General features: G+C 45.7%; 1 protein-coding gene across 1 annotated transcript in view; it reads right to left on the bottom strand.

Moving 5' to 3' along the window:
* Positions 1–363: 363 nt before the first annotated feature.
* RNH1 (ribonuclease/angiogenin inhibitor 1) overlaps positions 364–16,814 on the bottom strand; it is a 60,473-nt gene continuing 44,022 nt past the window's right edge. Inside the window, exons 8-14 of the mRNA XM_073350313.1 lie at positions 6,424–6,594; positions 5,233–5,403; positions 4,299–4,469; positions 3,631–3,801; positions 1,423–1,558; positions 860–897; positions 364–496 (exon numbers count right to left, since the gene is read on the bottom strand). Of these exons, the coding sequence (XP_073206414.1) occupies positions 364–496; positions 860–897; positions 1,423–1,558; positions 3,631–3,801; positions 4,299–4,469; positions 5,233–5,403; positions 6,424–6,594 (991 nt within the window). The remainder of the gene's footprint in view (positions 497–859; positions 898–1,422; positions 1,559–3,630; positions 3,802–4,298; positions 4,470–5,232; positions 5,404–6,423; positions 6,595–16,814) is intronic.

Here is a 16,814-nt window from a genome sequence, read left to right as displayed (position 1 = left end):
CATTCCACTCTGATCCTGGTTCTCAAAGGATTTGTGGGACTGAGCAGGATTTGTGAAAGTCTGAACTGCAGGCAGTGTCCTGTGAATAAAGATGACTGAAATTTCTTGAACTAATTTGTTGTTGTTGAAAAACAGGCATTTTTCTAAGCAGAAAAACGTCTTTCTTTGGCAAAGCTGATCTCCAGTGATGTTATGCTAGGCCTGGAACCTACTTTGTGGGATTTTAATCAGTTTATTCATGTAAAATCTGTTTTCCCCTAAAAGAAAGGGGGTACGTGGTTTGTTTCATCATTTGCCATTTCTAGAAGGAGATGATGACTGATTTTAAGCAAGTGGGAAAGGGTGAAAATTCTGCTGATGTGGTCAGAGATGATCTTCAGGATTGTAGTCTTCATCACCACTATAGTCTTCATCGCCGTTGTAGTCTTCATCGCCATTATAGCCCTCTTCATCACCCTTGTCATCTCCATCTCTCTTAATAGATTCTCCATTCAAGCTAGTGAGGAAGAAGCATGAGGATGTTGTGAATATGTCCTGAGTACCCGAGATCACAGCCCCTGTTCCCACGGCCACGCACACCACTGTGGTCACATACATGTGGTCTGTGGTGCTACTGGAAGTGTGCTTTTGGCCCGAAAGTGATTTTAATCTCTGTGCTCCCCCAAGAGCAAGGTCTGCCATGCGTGTGATGGAACCATGTATATCTCCCCATTTATCTTCTCTTTTAACCCCCCCCCACCCTTCTGGCCAGTGTCTGTCAAGCAGAAAAGACTAGCTGGGATATTCTTTAGAGTCCATCTGTGTAATTCCTTAGTCAGCGGCAGGAGTTCTTATTGACTGATACCAGCCACACTCTCACCATGAGTGCACTGTCTCCTCGGCATTCTCAGACCCTGCCTGCCGGGAGAATGGCAGACTGGGATTAAGAAAACGGAACCCCTTGAATGGAAACAGAGAACATGATCACAAGACTACTGGCCTGGCCCCATTCTCAGACACCCGCACTGGGGACGTGGGATAATTCAAAGCACAAATAAGTGGAAGGGCCTACTCTAGTGGGAGTTAGCGGTGGGATTGATCTGGAGAAAAAGGGCCAGATTCCCTGGCCTGATTCGTTCCCTCTCTGCTACTCTAATGGTGCAAAGGGGACAGAAACTGAAGCTGGGCCCATCTTCCCTGCTGGAGATTTCCCAAGCATATGGGAGTCCATAATAGATCCAGTGTAGCTGGATCCTATACCATGCCCCTGTAGAACCCAACATAGGGGGTGTACTGGGGGCAGGGAGAGTTGGGAAGGAGGGTGAAACCAAAACCCAGAAACACCTGTTAGTCATTTCTTATGACTTCTTTCTTTCTGACTATGTCAGGGAAGCCAGGGGTCACTTACAGCAGTGGATGCAGCTTACATCTTGCGCTTCTCACTGCATCATGCAGCCGTTTCATTCCTGAATCTCCCAGCACATCTTGATTGATATTCAGCTCTGTCAGTGACTGGTTTGTTGTTATGACAACAGAGAGATCTTCCCAACAAGCAGGGGTCAGACCACACCCGGTCAGCCTGCAAGAGACAGGGACATGCCAACACAGGCATACCATGCCTGGTGTACCCCCACATTTGAAGCCAAATTCATCCCTGAAGTAGCTCAGAGTTCTACCAGGGATCAATTGTCCAATGCATTCATAGCTTCATAGATTTTCAGGCCAGAAAGAGCCATTATGATCATCCAGAGGCAGACTTGCAAAGGTACAAATGGTCGGTAGGTGCCAAACTCCCACTGGTTTTCAATGAGGCTTAGGCACGTAATTACCATTTGTGCCTTTGAAAATTTCCCTTCTAGTCTGACCTCCTGCATAAGGCCGGCCACAGAATTTCACTCGCATCTCGGTTGTGATCCCTGCATTTAGGCCAATAACATGAGGATGAGCCAGAACATATCATTTAGGATGACATGTTATCTTGATTTAAAGGCTCCAAGAGTTGGAGAATCCAGCACATCCCTGAGCAGTCTGTTCCAGTGGTTAATTACCCGCATAGTTAAAAAGTTGTGTTCCTCAGGAGATTATTTTATGTCATAATTCAGTGAGAAACATCAGTGATTTCACAAAAACAATGAGGGGACCTCCTTGTTGTTTTTGCTGATACAGACGAACACGGCCACCCCTCTGAAACCTGTCACCACGCAAGGCAGTGATTTGACAGTGTGTGGTGCACGTACTTCCCACCATGTGGATTTCGCTCTGCGAGCACTTGCTGACTGTTCTACTAATTTATTTCGGTGTTATCTGAAGGGGAAAAGAGTTGGCCAAATTCATTCCTGGCCTTATTCCACTGAAGTAAACTGGAGATAAATCAGGGATTCATTTGCCCCCAGGATTCTGACTATATTAGGTAAAGCTGCTGCCAGCTGAGAGTAGGTATGAAAACCTGACAATTGTCTTTCTACCCTGCTGGGGTTCAGCAGGATGCTCCCCAATTTAAGGTTGGCAATTTTTTTGGGAACATTGCTAGTGCAATGTAGTCCATTTGAAGCTCTTGATGGTTCTGCACAAATCTATATCTTGGCAAGCTGCTGGCCCAATAGGCTCACACTGAAAGGGTCACCTCGTAATCACTGCATAAGAAAGAGATGGAACCAAAAGCACAAGACAAAGACAGGGTCAGCAGAAAAAACCCAGCAGCCGCTGGAGAGAGGGAGATGCAAGGAACAACAAGAGTGATTGTTACAATCTCACAATGCCAGTGTGACTCTAATAGGTGCATACTGGCATCCGGTTTTGCACATCAGCTGAGGTTTCATTATAGTGCCACGTGGTGGCTTTTGGGCTGTCACTCCTGTTTTTGCTGGAAAGTTGTCCATACAACCTGCCATCCCAGTGGGTAATATTTAATGATTTAGCTGGCAGGCTCCTCATGGGCACCAAGTTTTTGAATGGACCTGGATGGGTTTAGAGGCTGAACTACGTTGACCGGATGTTCCAATTTTATAGGGACAGTCCCAATATTTGGGGTCTTATCATATATTGGCACCTATTACCCTCCACCCCATCCCAATTTTTTACATTTGCTATCTGGTCACCCTCGGCTGAACATCATTCTCATCCCAGGGCAGAGGCAGTTCTGCTATCGGGGCACCTGTGTCACTTCCTTGCTCAGAAGGAGAGACAATAAAACCAGGTGTGGACTCATCCCTATTCTCTGCACCATACCCAGATGTTAATTTAACTGACTGGACCCTGCCTAAAATTCTGACCAAGGGCTGGCACAGAACTGTACCTGTTCTGTGGTCAAACAGAGCATTTCACTCTCCAGAGCGGCCAGTTTGGCACATTTGATGACCACTAAATGCACCCCTACCCCTTAAAAAGAAAACAGAGACTGTCTACAAGCCTTCAGTGGGGCAATCTGTGACAAGCTGATCCTGGTATGGATGGGGAATGGATGGGACTGTCTGGCGACTCACATTGCTAAACGTAGAAAGATCCCACTTCTGCCAGAGATCAAGGAATAGCAGCAATTGCTGGAGATGTTTAAGCAGCCACACTGTGTTGCCAGAGAAAAACGTGCCCAGATTAGCCAGAAAGAGCAGAGCCAAGACCAGCCAATCACAAAGGAAGCCTCTGGTATCTTACCTTAGTTTCTGTAGTTTGCAGTCTGGCTGTCTCAGCCCATCACACAGAAGCTTCATTCCTGCATCTCCCAGTTTATTATAGCACATGTCCAGCTCTCTCAGGGACTGGCTTTTACTGAGAACGGCAGAGAGAGCCCTACAACAAGCTCCTGTGAAATAGCAGTTGGACAGCCTGCAGGGGAGACGGGCAGAGAGGGCAGCGATCAGGCCTCGTGAGTCTCCCAGCTTGCCCTGGGGATTCCCATTTCCTGGCACCCTCTGCTGGCCTCCTAAGCAGCTGCTTCAGTTCTCTGCTCTGAGCAGCATCTCTGTGGGTAGAGTCCTGGAGGAGTCCAACCCGAGAGGCATTTCCTACCGTGGCAGCCCCGTCCAGCCTACAGACACAGAGGTCTGCATAAAGGAAAGCCCTCTGGTCTCAATGGGCTCAACCCTGCAACGCTTTCACATGGGAATCTGTGCTGAAGGATCCAGCCCTTACTCTCTTTATTTGAGATGCTGTAGATAAATCCTTCCGCACCAAATATTCTCTCTCCTGGTACTTCATATTGCTATTGCCCCCAGTCTCATTGGCACTGCACCTCCACCGCCCAGCGGGGGAAACTTACACACATGCCTCTGAAATGAGCAAAGACTAATCAGAAGCTTTTGAGGAAGCCCGGGACCACTCACACGAGTTTCTGTATTTTACAGTTCTCTCGTTTCAGTCCGGCGCACAGATGTTTCACTCCAGAATCCCTCAGCTCATTATTTCTCAGGTCCAGCTCCGTCAGGGTCTGGTTGGTCCCGAGAACAGAGGCAAGGTCATCGCAACAAGCAGCTGTGAGAAGGCAACACTCCAGCCTGCGGGAGAGAGACAGAAAAGTAACAACCTGTTTCTGCACCACTCACTGCACTGAGGGGGCCGGTTTCAGAGGCGATGTGCAAGGTGGTGAAAATTAGATTCCCTAGGTCAGATTCAGTGCCCAGTAAAGTGAAAGTGACTCTTTCCATTGGTTTCAGTGGGCATTGGAGCAGGCCTTCTGGGCTCAGTTCTGCTCCCCTTTACACAAGTGTCACTCCCCTTCATTTCAAGTGTACCCGTATAGCTGACAGCATAGGCTCCGACTCAGCGCCCACCAGCCACAACTGATAGGTTGTGGTGCCGATCAGCTGTTTGGAGGCTGGGGAAGGCATTTGGGGGAGGGCGGAGAGCAGTGAGCGGCAGGGGCCTTGGGGGAGAGGTTGGGGGGGGCGGGAAGAGGCAGAGTGAGGGCGGGGCCTCAGGGAGGGGGCGGGAAAAGGAAGATTGAGGGCGGGGCCTTGCGGAAGGGGTGGAGTGGGGGCAGGGCCTCAGGCTGGAGAGGGGATGGAGCATCCCCGGGGAAAAATAAAAGTCAGCGCGTATGGCTGAGAGGACGGGTGATCTTAGAGAGGGTTGAAAGGATTTAAGAGTATAATATTTGGCTATAGATTTCCAAATACTGCCTGACTAGCAGGAGCCCTACATCTGAACATGAGGCTGTTTGCCCATGCCTAGATCATTGCCACAGATCATTGGTGAAAAGAGACAAGGAAATACAGTATGAAGAAAATGCTCATCTAGACCAGTAAAGTGGTTACTCACTTTATTTTCTGTAGTTTACAGTTTGGATGCTTCAGTGCTTTGTACAGCAACTTCACGCCTAAATCTCCCCATTTACTATAGCCCAGGTCCAGCTCTGTCAGGCTCTGGTTTTTAGTGAGCACAGAGGCGAGGTCACCCAAGGAAGTAGCGGTGAGACTGCGACCCCTCAGCCTGCAGGAGACAAAGGGATTCGGAACACACGATGGCTCTTCATTTGAACACAGCCACTTGTGTCCCTCTCACATCTGGGCTCCTAGGAAGCCAAGCTAGGCAGCGCGACACCTGCAGCAAAGGTGTGAGTTGAAAGCCAACAGGTCTGAGGGGCATCCTGGCTGTTCCAACGTTAAGGAAACCACAATAGCTCTAGGAGTGCTGGGCTGGACACTGCTACATTCTCTGAAAGGTGCCATGCGAGTAGCCTCTTGAATTAGCCTTGGTCCTATAACTGGTGCAGAAGACGAATAGGGCTATGGCCCCAGCCCCAACCCACCATGCCCATTAGAGGACTCCAGTAGCAAAAGTGACATCATGGCTCTTTTCCTTCTCTCTTCCATTGTGTTCTGGGCATGTTGGAACTGGGGCTGTGTGCCCCTTGGGCAAGGGCGTATCAATGGAAGAATCCTTGGTTGGTGCCCTTTTCCCCACTTCCACTTTGTACCCCTAGCCAGCAGCCACAGTCTGGCCCATAACATGCTAGCAATTATTAATCATTGCAATTGATTGTGACCGAGTCAAAATCCCACCGGGGCTTTATCTCCCTACATCAGGGCTTGGTAATGTTAAACTTCCACTTTCAAAAGGCGACCAAAGTGTTTGGGACTGGCAAGAGTCCATTTGCCGCCTCCTTCCAGCTCAGAGATCACAGACTTGTGTTTAAACTTTCCTGAGAACGTCTCTCCTCTGGCCTGAGAGTGCCGCATGGCCATTTTCAGACCACAAGGAGGTTTTCATGAACCTTACTTGGGAATGGAAACCTGGCCTTCTGCTGGAAGGCTGCATGCAACCTTCACCATAGTGTAACTAGCCGCAGCTCCATAATCCTGGGGCTGAAATCTTCTGAACCGGGTTTCAGGGCTGAGCAGAGGGCTAACGCTGATTCTGAACTGAAGTGAAGAGTTCCTTGTGGATTTAGGTTTCAGTTAGAATGCCATGAATATAACACAGTTATAAAGAAAATCCATGGTTACTTACCCCAGTTTCTGAACATTGCAGTTTTGATGTTTCAGTCCCTTACAGAGCAATTTAATCCCTGTTTCCCCCAGTTTGTTACCGCTCAGGTCCAGCTCTTTCAGAGACTGGTTTGTCTTGAGAGCAGAGGCGAGATCCTCACAACAAGCAGAGGTGAGGCGGCAGCACCCTAAACTGCAAGAGACAGACGTGGTTACTGCTTGTTTTCACCCAGGTGGCCACCTCCACTTTATTCATGTCTGTGTATTCCTGTAAAGAGATGTAGAGCTTGATCCAACACCTAAAAACTCCTACCATCTTCCCTGGCTTTGGGTCAGGACCTTAGCCAGCTGTATTGTTCTTAAACAAAAGTGATCGCTAGCCATCCTATGGCATGTGTCAAACACCCTGCTGATGTGACATTGACATGGCAGAAGTGTTCCTAGGCAATTTACAGACAGGGGTGAGGGCATGTTCAAGTTTACCAGTACTGAACAAGAGAACAATCTCAAGGCCCGCTCCTGGAAACACCTAGGTACATGCTTAATTTTAAGTACATGAGTACTCCCATTAAATTCACATTTAAAACAATAATAGGAAAATTGAAGAACTTCATGTGACGTGGAAGGAATTTCTCTCTTCTACAAAAGGAAGAGACAGTGTGCAAATGGAAGGCTCATGGGAAGGTGGAATGATTTAGCAGGCTAGAATTTTATGTTTGTAACATGTTTCCTTGCTTTCCCGTGATAATTTGGGGTGTTCTGCAAGCACATTTTTCTATAATTGATTTAAAATAATTAAAGCCATTTTAAAAACAAACAATCACTATGCCAATGTAATAGTGAGACTGAGATTGTAACAGAAGTCAGGACATTCAGAGTTATGGTTAACTTGTCCCCTGGTGCATGCTTTCTGCTCTCCCCCTTGGCATGCATTCACTATAACGGGGTCTTTCATTATAGAGAAGATGCTTCATAATATTCTGTGTTTAATTAGCAATCCCCAGAGCTGAACTGTAACTGGCTTGTGTTTAATAAAGACTCAGCTGTGAAAAGCTAAGCAGGATCTGGGTAAGTAAACAGGTGAAAGGGAAGACTCTTTAGGGTAGATTTTTCAAAAGAATCTATGTGACATTAGAGAGACAAGTTAGATGAGGTAATTTCTTTTATTGGACCAACTTCTGTGGCTGACGGAGCCAAACTTTCAGAGCTCTTCTTCAGGGCTGGGAGATGTACTAAGAGTGTCACAGCTAAATACAAGATCAAACAGATAGTTTAGCATAAGTAGTTAGCATATATTCTAATCTGAGGGATCATTCAAGGGGAAGTGGCCCCTGCAGTCAAAGGACAAACAGGGGGGTTAGTGGGTTGCAGATTGTAATAAGCCATAACTCCAGTGTCTTTATTAAGACCATGATTTTTAGTGTCTAGCAAAGTTATGAATTCAAACTCCCAGGCTCATCTTTTGAAGGCCTTGGGCAGGTTTCCTTTGCAGGTGAGGACTGATAGGGGTCAGATGTGGAGTGATCACTTTGTGAAAAGTGTCACCCACAGGTGAAAGAGTGTTTTTGTCTTTGATCATTTTCCTGTGGGAAAAATGTGGGAATGTGAAAATTTTCCTGTGGGAGTTAATTTGAGAGTGTAGTGATTGTCTTGAGGCCATTGACACTCACTGAAATCCCTTAGGTACTCTACATTTGAAAATTCTTCCTCATGTCAAATGTTTGAGGTGTTTAAAAACCAATCACTGTTGGGTCTTCTTGGTTTGTTAGTAGCATTCTTGGTCAAAATTCTCCTCTGAGATTCTTGCATAGGCTTGCGTTGACTTCAGTGGGAGTTGCTTCCACGTTGACCCATGAATTTTTTCCTCTGGAAGCAAAGCTTCCCATTCAGCTGTGGAGCCCCATGCTAAGTGGGCATTTTCAGGAGCACATCCAGTGTGTCATAGACCTGGACATCTATAAAAACCATTATTCCCGTCAACCAGCTCTTTTTCCGTAGAACATAAATAAACTGCTCTTATTGAATATGGGTGAGGGGAAGTGAAAAAAGAAATCAGGTCTGTTGCACCGGTAAAACATATAGGATATACTTAATAACAGAAATACATTTCAAAATAATGTTCTTATCCAGATACAGTGCACAAAATGGCAATAATAAATAATAATGATAGATAAATATGTCTAGCTCAAGTAACCTCCGAATTCCTGGGTCTTTATCAGTAACACATCATGAAGTGGGCTGGTTCCATGTGAATTAGCAGTCACTCTGCTGCTCAGACACTAAACCACAGTGATACATAGCTGCACATTGCTGCTAAACCCCTGAGAGAACAGCAGCAATGATAGGCTCCTTGAAGAGCAAGCACTTACGATATTTTCTTTAGCTTACAGCCTGGATCCTTCAGTGCTTGACACAAAAGGTGAGGTGGGGAATATTTTGGCTCCTTCTCCTCCAACTCCCTGGAAAGAGAGAACAGAAACGTTCCATTTTGGGTGCTGGAAAAAAAATTCCCTCTCATTTCAAGAGGTTGGCTCAGTAGTTTTTATTCTGGAGCAGACAATTCAATAATTTTTGTAAAAAATAATCCTTTTAAACATTATCGGATGTGACTACCCCTTTATTCTGATGCCAGATTAGTAAATGGGGGATTTCTGGCATCAGAAATGTGTATTTTGAAAAGTGTAAGTGAGGTGGGCTTACTTGACAGGCTAGAGAATTGAAGGTGTCTGTTTTTGGCCAGGACAAAGATCCTGAACAAAAGCCCGTTAATGTTTATGGAAAGACTCTCATGTTGACTTGAATAGCACTGGGTCAAGATTGTGGCAATGTAAGCAGTGGCAATATCTCATCAATACAATGTATTGAGTAAGGACCTCTGGATTTAGGCCTATGAAAATATGGCATTATACTGGAATGGTTGACAGGTCCACCTGCACTCTGACAAGAGCAGGTGCTATTGTAACTACACACACTGGACATTCATCTCAATAAACTGACACACTCACCAAGGAACAAACTTTTGTAGCACTGACTCTTTTCTTTCCTCCTGCTCTTCCAGTCCAAACGTACAACCGTTCAGAGAGAGCGACTGCTCGTTACGACAATTCTTTATGCAAAATGAAAGAACCATGTGGTCGATTTTTGTAAAGTGAATATTGCTCAGACCAATTTCTTGGAAACAATCCATTGCACTTTTGACAAACTCTTCTTCCTGAATCTCGCATAAACAGTGAAGCAACTCAAGCTGGAATTGCTTTTCCTCGAGGGATCTGAAGGTCAGACCGCAGCTTCTTTTTGCTACAGATCCAAACCACTTCAATAAATTCTGTTTAATTTCAGGTGAAATTTTACAGCCAAAGATTTTCTCTGTGTGATTCATTCTCACTTTGTTTAAGAGACCAAAAAGGAAACGTACCATTAAGGTAAAAGAATTGTCTCTAGATTTTCCATAATTTTTCAAAATTTCATTCACATCTTTTTTCAGAGTCACTGATTCACACCCTTTTTCTTTATCTTCCACCAGGACATAGAACAAAGCTGCAAAGAACTCTTGGAAACTTAAGTGAATGAAGCTGTAGACACTTTCAAAGCCGATATCTTTTTGGAAAATATTCTTAGTAAGAAAGAGTGACTGAATGTCAGATCCATGCAAACCATGCTTCCTCGCATCATCTTCTTCAAAGAGTATTTTATTGTTCAAGATCCCATCTGCTGCTAGAGAGCATAGCTTCTTCAAGTCAGTGTGTACAGATTCCTTTGAATTGGAATGGTTCTCTAATAAACTGGACAGAAAGAGCATGTATACCGAGGTGGTTGTTTTTGAGCTTTTGGCTAGATCTTCTCCGCTCTCCATCTGTTGTTTCATCACTGTGCACAGGATCCAGCACACGATGGGAGCAAAGCACATGGTGAAGAGCATTTCATTCTCTTTTATAAAATCTAGAGCTTGTTTTGCTTGTATGGCATTTGCAAAGAACTTGCGGAAATACTCCTTCCTGTCATCTTCAGAGAATCCCAGGATTGTTGCAATATGGGGAAACTTCAGACACTGCCGGAGTTTATCCAGAGCGGTTGGTCTCGTAGTGATTATTAAGTAGGATTTTGGAAGAATTGTTTTACTTAATAAACTGCTCAGTATGATTTCAACTGGCTTTGTCTGAAAGGGATCAGTGCACAGACTACTTTCTTGCTGATCAAAGGAAAATTTAAGTACATCAAAACCATCAATTATGAACAAAAGCTTCTCTGGATTCATCAAAATATCTTTGATGGGTGCATTTCTGTCAGGACAATTGTTTAAAATCAGATCTGCGACACTTCGACGCTCAGAAATACAGTTCATTTCCCTGCTATTGATGTAGAAGATGTAATCAAACTTGCCAGGATAGAGTTTTCCAAATGCCCAGTCTACCATGAGCTTCTTGGCTAACATTGTTTTTCCAATCCCAGCAGCTCCCTGCAGCACAATGGTTCTCAGTGGTGTTTGCCTGTTTCCACTAGCATCAAATAAAGTCTCCAGTTTAGTAGAACTAGCTCGCTTTGCCATGATTTCTGCATGCTCTTTCCCTTTGGCTCTTATTTCATGCTTTCTCTCCTTCTGGTCACGATGTTCCTTTACAATCAGCAGCTTTGTGTATCTTGTGTTTAGTTCCACACACTCTCCAACTTGATTGTTCCTCTCTTCTATTAATTGGTATTTTTCTCGTATATGTTCCTTATACTTTGGTCTGTAATCTAATTCAATGATATGGACCATCAGAATCCGTGAATGCAGAAATTCAGGAAAAAAAAAGACAGATTATTAATGAGTTTCATGGTAGTGCTATTTAGATGCATATGAATCCCAGATTCTAATTAATAAGGGGAATAACAGATCATATTGCTGGGGGGTGGGGGGAAATTTCAGATGATGGGAAAATAGATATTTTGAAATTAAAATTTAAAAATTAAATTCAGCTGAACATTGACTATACTAGTGAAATGTTTCCAGAGATAGAGGTTCTTCTATATGGAGAGATGCGGGGAGTAGAAGGGAAAATATCTACATGCAATTTAATAGATGATGTTTAAAAGTAGAATGACTCCTTCTATTTCAATGGGTTTTGGATCATCCCCCAACTCAGTTACTCATGAATTTGAGAATTTGGAAAACACACTGGGCCACATTCTGGTCTCTGTAACACCAGACTAAATCAGAGCAATAACTTAATTACAATTAGTCTAGATTTACACTGGTGTACCTGAGATCAGATTCTGTCCCCAAATGACGATTATTTTGTCTAGTGATACACTGAACACTTGATAGATGCACTGTAATGTCTGCAACGCTGCTAATAACTGGGTACAATTTTCAACATGTATGACCCATACGTTACCTTGTGTCATTTTCAAACTCAGAGTTGCAACAGATAGAGATCGAGTAGATTGAGGCTGAACCAAAACTGAAAGAGAAATAACATGGGGTTAATATGAGTCTCAGAGAAATGAGATGGGCATGAGCCACATATCAATGGATCTCCACTTCTTTTGTAGGAAAGATACTTATAGAGCAAAGACTCAATCCTCTTGTTCTCATTAAATATCAAGGGTGCTCACAGGAATAGGGGAAGTACATTCTAAAGAAACTTCATTACACTTTGGCCAGTTGCAGTGTGCGCCAGAAAGTGATGAATCCTGTGATGGGACATCTTCCCCACACTGGCCCTGATGGGGTTAAAACCCAGCCTACAGGGCTGCAAAGAAACAGCCAATTAGGGTGGTGGCTCGACCAGCCAAAAAGGAAACTGCAGTCCAGAACAAGGAGTCTGCTGTAGGAAGCCCAAAGGAGGGGACTGGTTTCCTAGAGGGCTGCAGAGACTAGCACTGTGAACAGGGCTGCTAGGGCTTGCAGGCCCAAAGCCCTGAGAAGAGGGTGAAGGAGCCAAAGGCAGGAGCTGAAGGTGCTGGGGCTGCGGGGAAGTGGCCCAGGGAATTGAGACAGACTAGTATAGAAAGAAAGGAGGGGCAGCGGGAAGCTGTTGTTTAGAGGGTCCCTGGGCTGGGACCCAGAGTAGTGGGCGTGGCTGGGTCTCCCCTTCCCACTCGCTGCTGAAGAAGCAGCCCGGCTAGGGACTGCCAAGCCGCTGCGAGGAGCAGCTAGACTGTTGCAGAAGGAGTCCCCGCGGAAGGGGGGAACCCGGACTGTGACATGGCTGGAGGACTGTGCCACGAAGCAGAGGCAGTGAGACTGGACCTGCAGTGGGTCTGCAGGCGGAGACGAGGACGGGAGAGCCACCACCACCGGAGGCCACGCCTGCTGACCAGCGCTAATTCCTGAAACGGCCAGCGGGAGGCGCCAGTGTGGTGAGAGACCCTGTGACAAATCCTTAAAATATGAGTCCAAAGCAACAGAATAATACTTCAGGTGGTGTGGAAGGGGAAAGTGCATCGTTTTCAAACTAGTGTATCTCATAAAAATGGCAAAATCAATTTTATGCAAATTGTCCTTATTTTCTCAATGGGCTGAGATCATCTTGGACACCTTAGAATCATAGAATATCAGGGTTGGAAGGGACCTCAGGAAGTCATCTAGTCCAACCCCCTGCTCAAAGCAGGACCAATCCCCATTTTTGCCCTATATCCCTAAATGGCCCCCTCAAGGATTGAACTCACAGCCCTGAGTTTAGCAGGCCAAAGCTCAAACCACTGAGCAATCCTTCCCCCCTTGGCTGAGAAGGTTACAAAGCATGTGGGTGGGCGAGGCAGAGGGCCTAGAAAATGGGGGATAAGAATGGAAGGGGGAAAACATCGGTAACCGTAGCACTCAGCAGCTTTGGTCTATATAGTGAGGTCCAGCAACTCTGAGCCACCGAGCCACCCACAGGCAGTGGTGTCAGGCTGCTGGAAATCGGAGCCGTCCCTGGGGCTGTTAAAATTCACGCCAAGGGCCTGGATTCTAGAGAGGCCCCAAATCCAGGTGGTGCACGTGTGGCTTAAAGCTACCCTTGTTCTCCACTCCTGGTGGTTAGGGACTATTTAGAAAAGCTGGACGTGCACAAATCCATGGGGCCGGACGAGTTGCATCCGAGAGTGCTGAAGGAATTGGCGGCTGTGATTGCAGAGCCATTGGCCATTATCTTTGAAAACTCGTGGCGAACCGGGGAAGTCCCGGATGACTGGAAAAAGGCTAATGTAGTGCCAATCTTTAAAAAAGGGAAGAAGGAGGATCCTGGGAACTACAGGCCAGTCAGCCTCACCTCAGTCCCTGGAAAAATCATGGAGCAGGTCCTCAAAGAATCAATCCTGAAGCACTTGCATGAGAGGAAAGTGATCAGGAACAGCCAGCATGGATTCACCAAGGGAAGGTCATGCCTGACTAATCTAATCGCCTTTTATGATGAGATTACTGGTTCTGTGGATGAAGGGAAAGCAGTGGATGTATTGTTTCTTGACTTTAGCAAAGCTTTTGACACGGTCTCCCATAGTATTCTTGTCAGCAAGTTAAGGAAGTATGGGCTGGATGAATACACTATAAGGTGGGTAGAAAGCTGGCTAGATTGTCGGGCTCAACGGGTAGTGATCAATGACTCCATGTCTAGTTGGCAGCCGGTATCAAGTGGAGTGCCCCAAGGGTCGGTCCTGGGGCCGGTTTTATTCAATATCTTCATAAATGATCTGGAGGATGGTGTGGATTGCACTCTCAGCAAATTTGCGGATGATACTAAACTGGGAGGAGTGGTAGATACGCTGGAGGGGAGGGATAGGATACAGAAGGACCTAGACAAATTGAAAGATTGGGCCAAAAGGAATCTGATGAGGTTCAATAAGGATAAGTGCAGGGTCCTGCACTTAGGACGGAAGAACCCAATGCACCGCTACAGACTAGGGACCGAATGGCTAGGCAGCAGTTCTGCGGAAAAGGACCTAGGGGTGACAGTGGACGAGAAGCTGGATATGAGTCAGCAGTGTGCCCTTGTTGCCAAGAAGGCCAATGGCATTTTGGGATGTATAAGTAGGGGCATAGCGAGCAGATCGAGGGACGTGATCGTTCCCCTCTATTCGACATTGGTGAGGCCTCATCTGGAGTACTGTGTCCAGTTTTGGGCCCCACACTTCAAGAAGGATGTGGATAAATTGGAGAGAGTCCAGCGAAGGGCAACAAAAATGATTAGGGGACTGGAACACATGAGTTATGAGGAGAGGCTGAGGGAGCTGGGATTGTTTAGCCTGCAGAAGAGAAGAATGAGGGGGGATTTGATAGCTGCTTTCAACTACCTGAAAGGGGGTTCCAAAGAGGATGGCTCTAGACTGTTCTCAATGGTAGCAGATGACAGAACGAGGAGTAATGGTCTCAAGTTGCAGTGGGGGAGGTTTAGATTGGATATTAGGAAAAACTTTTTCACTAAGAGGGTGGTGAAACACTGGAATGCGTTACCTAGGGAGGTGGTAGAATCTCCTTCCTTAGAGGTTTTTAAGGTCAGGCTTGACAAAGCCCTGGCTGGGATGATTTAACTGGGAATTGGTCCTGCTTCAAGCAGGGGGTTGGACTAGATGACCTTCTGGGGTCCCTTCCAACCCTGATATTCTATGATTCTATGATTCCTGAGCTGTGTGTTCCATGCTGTGTTTCCTGAGAGCACAGAATCTACCCTGTGGACTCAGTGGGAGCAGGATCAAACTCTGTGTCATGTGCAGATCTGTTTAGTGCCTATGTGATGGGCTGTGCTTTCTCCCACATAAAAATAAAATGTGGGATGTGACCATGCAACCTGGAAGCGCAATAGGAGCAGAATCAGGCTCTTACAATAGCATTCTGCTTCTCGCAGGTCTCTCTCTTTCTCAGTTACCCGTATGGTGTCTGTCTATATTTTACATAACTACTTACGTAGAAATGTATGATACACTAACTACAGCTGATTCATGGCCTAAGAAATGCAGTGCTCATCTAGAGAACATGCAATAAGAGCTACTAATAAAAAAGAGGCACAATTGTTTCACAGTCATTCTAGAAAAATATTATGGACCAAATTTTCAAAGAGCAGCATCCCTTTTACTGGTGCAAATTGACGTATAGGTGCAAATCTGGGGACTCCCAGTGGGTACAAAGGAAGTTGTTAGAAGTGCAATGCTCTGATTTAGACCTGCAGTTATGGGGCCGCCCTTTTTGCAGGTGCAAAAAAGGAGGCTGGAGTTTTGCAAGTTCACCCCATATGTGTCTCTGCCTTGACTGGTGACTCCCACCGGTTTCCTCAGGGTTTTGGAATCCATTAGGTGGCTTTAGCTTGCTGCTGCTGCTCCTGGAGCTGCAGTGGGGAATATTAATGAAGAAGGACTCACAGGGGCAGCAGCCGCGTTAGATTTTTTTTGTACCTGTCTCTTTTTCCTCTTGGAGTTTCATGGCAGAGTTTTTCAGACCTATCTTGGTGAAGATTTCGATCGCTACGTTCGCTGCACTGTCTTCGCCATAGAACTCTATCAGGAGACTGGCCACGTCCATTTCGTCAGCATTCTCCAGCTTGCCCCGGGGGATTTTACGTTTCGCTCCCTCATAGCGAAAATCAGATAATTTGTGCCTAAATTTTTTAAAATCTTTCTTTTCGAGATCCTCCAGTTCCTGCACGAGGATGTCAGTCAGGGTCTTGTCTCCACTCATCGTGTGCTATTAGGAATGGTCTGAAACTGAATCAAGAACATTAGAAGATTAAAGCTGAACTCCCTCAGACTTTTAAAACCAAGAGACATCAGAAAGTTGCAGTCACTGCACAAAACAAACACCTTCCCATGGAACCAAAGGAAGTGGCTTAGCAGATATTATCATCTGCACTGTGGGTTACTAGAGATTTCTTGTAACACTTATTTTCCTACCTTACTCTTTACAGTATAAGTATTGTCATGGCAGATCAGATCAGTGATCCATATAGTCTGGGATCCTGCCTCCAGCACGGGCAGCCCCTGAGGCTTCAGAAAAACATCTAAACCTCTTGTAATGGACAATTATTGAATGACCTCTCCATAGGACTTTCTGCCTATCCTCCATCAGTTAGAGCTTGACGACTGTCATAAAGCAGGAAAGTTTAACCCCCTACTGGATGGAATCAGAACTGCTCTTCTGAGTGTCAGATTAACTGAAGCTGGTTGGAGAATGTGAAAGTGTTTTCCCCCAAAACAGAGAGAGATGAGGTAGAGGAGACAATGTCTTTTATTGGACCACCTTCTGTTGGCGGCAGGGACAAGCTTTCAGACTCCACAGAGCTCTTTGTCTGGAGAAAGTGACCAGAAGGTTTGAGCTAAATACAAGATGGGACCAATTGTTAAGCATAAGGGTTTCACACATGTTGCAGGAGACACTTAAAATGAAGTGGGCAATCAAGGTTAGCAGACAATAGGGCGTGTGACCCTATTGTTTTTAGTGACCAGCAGAGTGATGAATTTAAG

This window comes from Lepidochelys kempii, chromosome 6, assembly GCF_965140265.1.
Source record: "Lepidochelys kempii isolate rLepKem1 chromosome 6, rLepKem1.hap2, whole genome shotgun sequence".
Classification (NCBI taxonomy): domain Eukaryota; kingdom Metazoa; phylum Chordata; order Testudines; family Cheloniidae; genus Lepidochelys; species Lepidochelys kempii.
The sequence above is the reverse complement of the archived record's forward strand: the minus strand, read 5'-3'. Positions and strand labels throughout refer to the sequence as shown.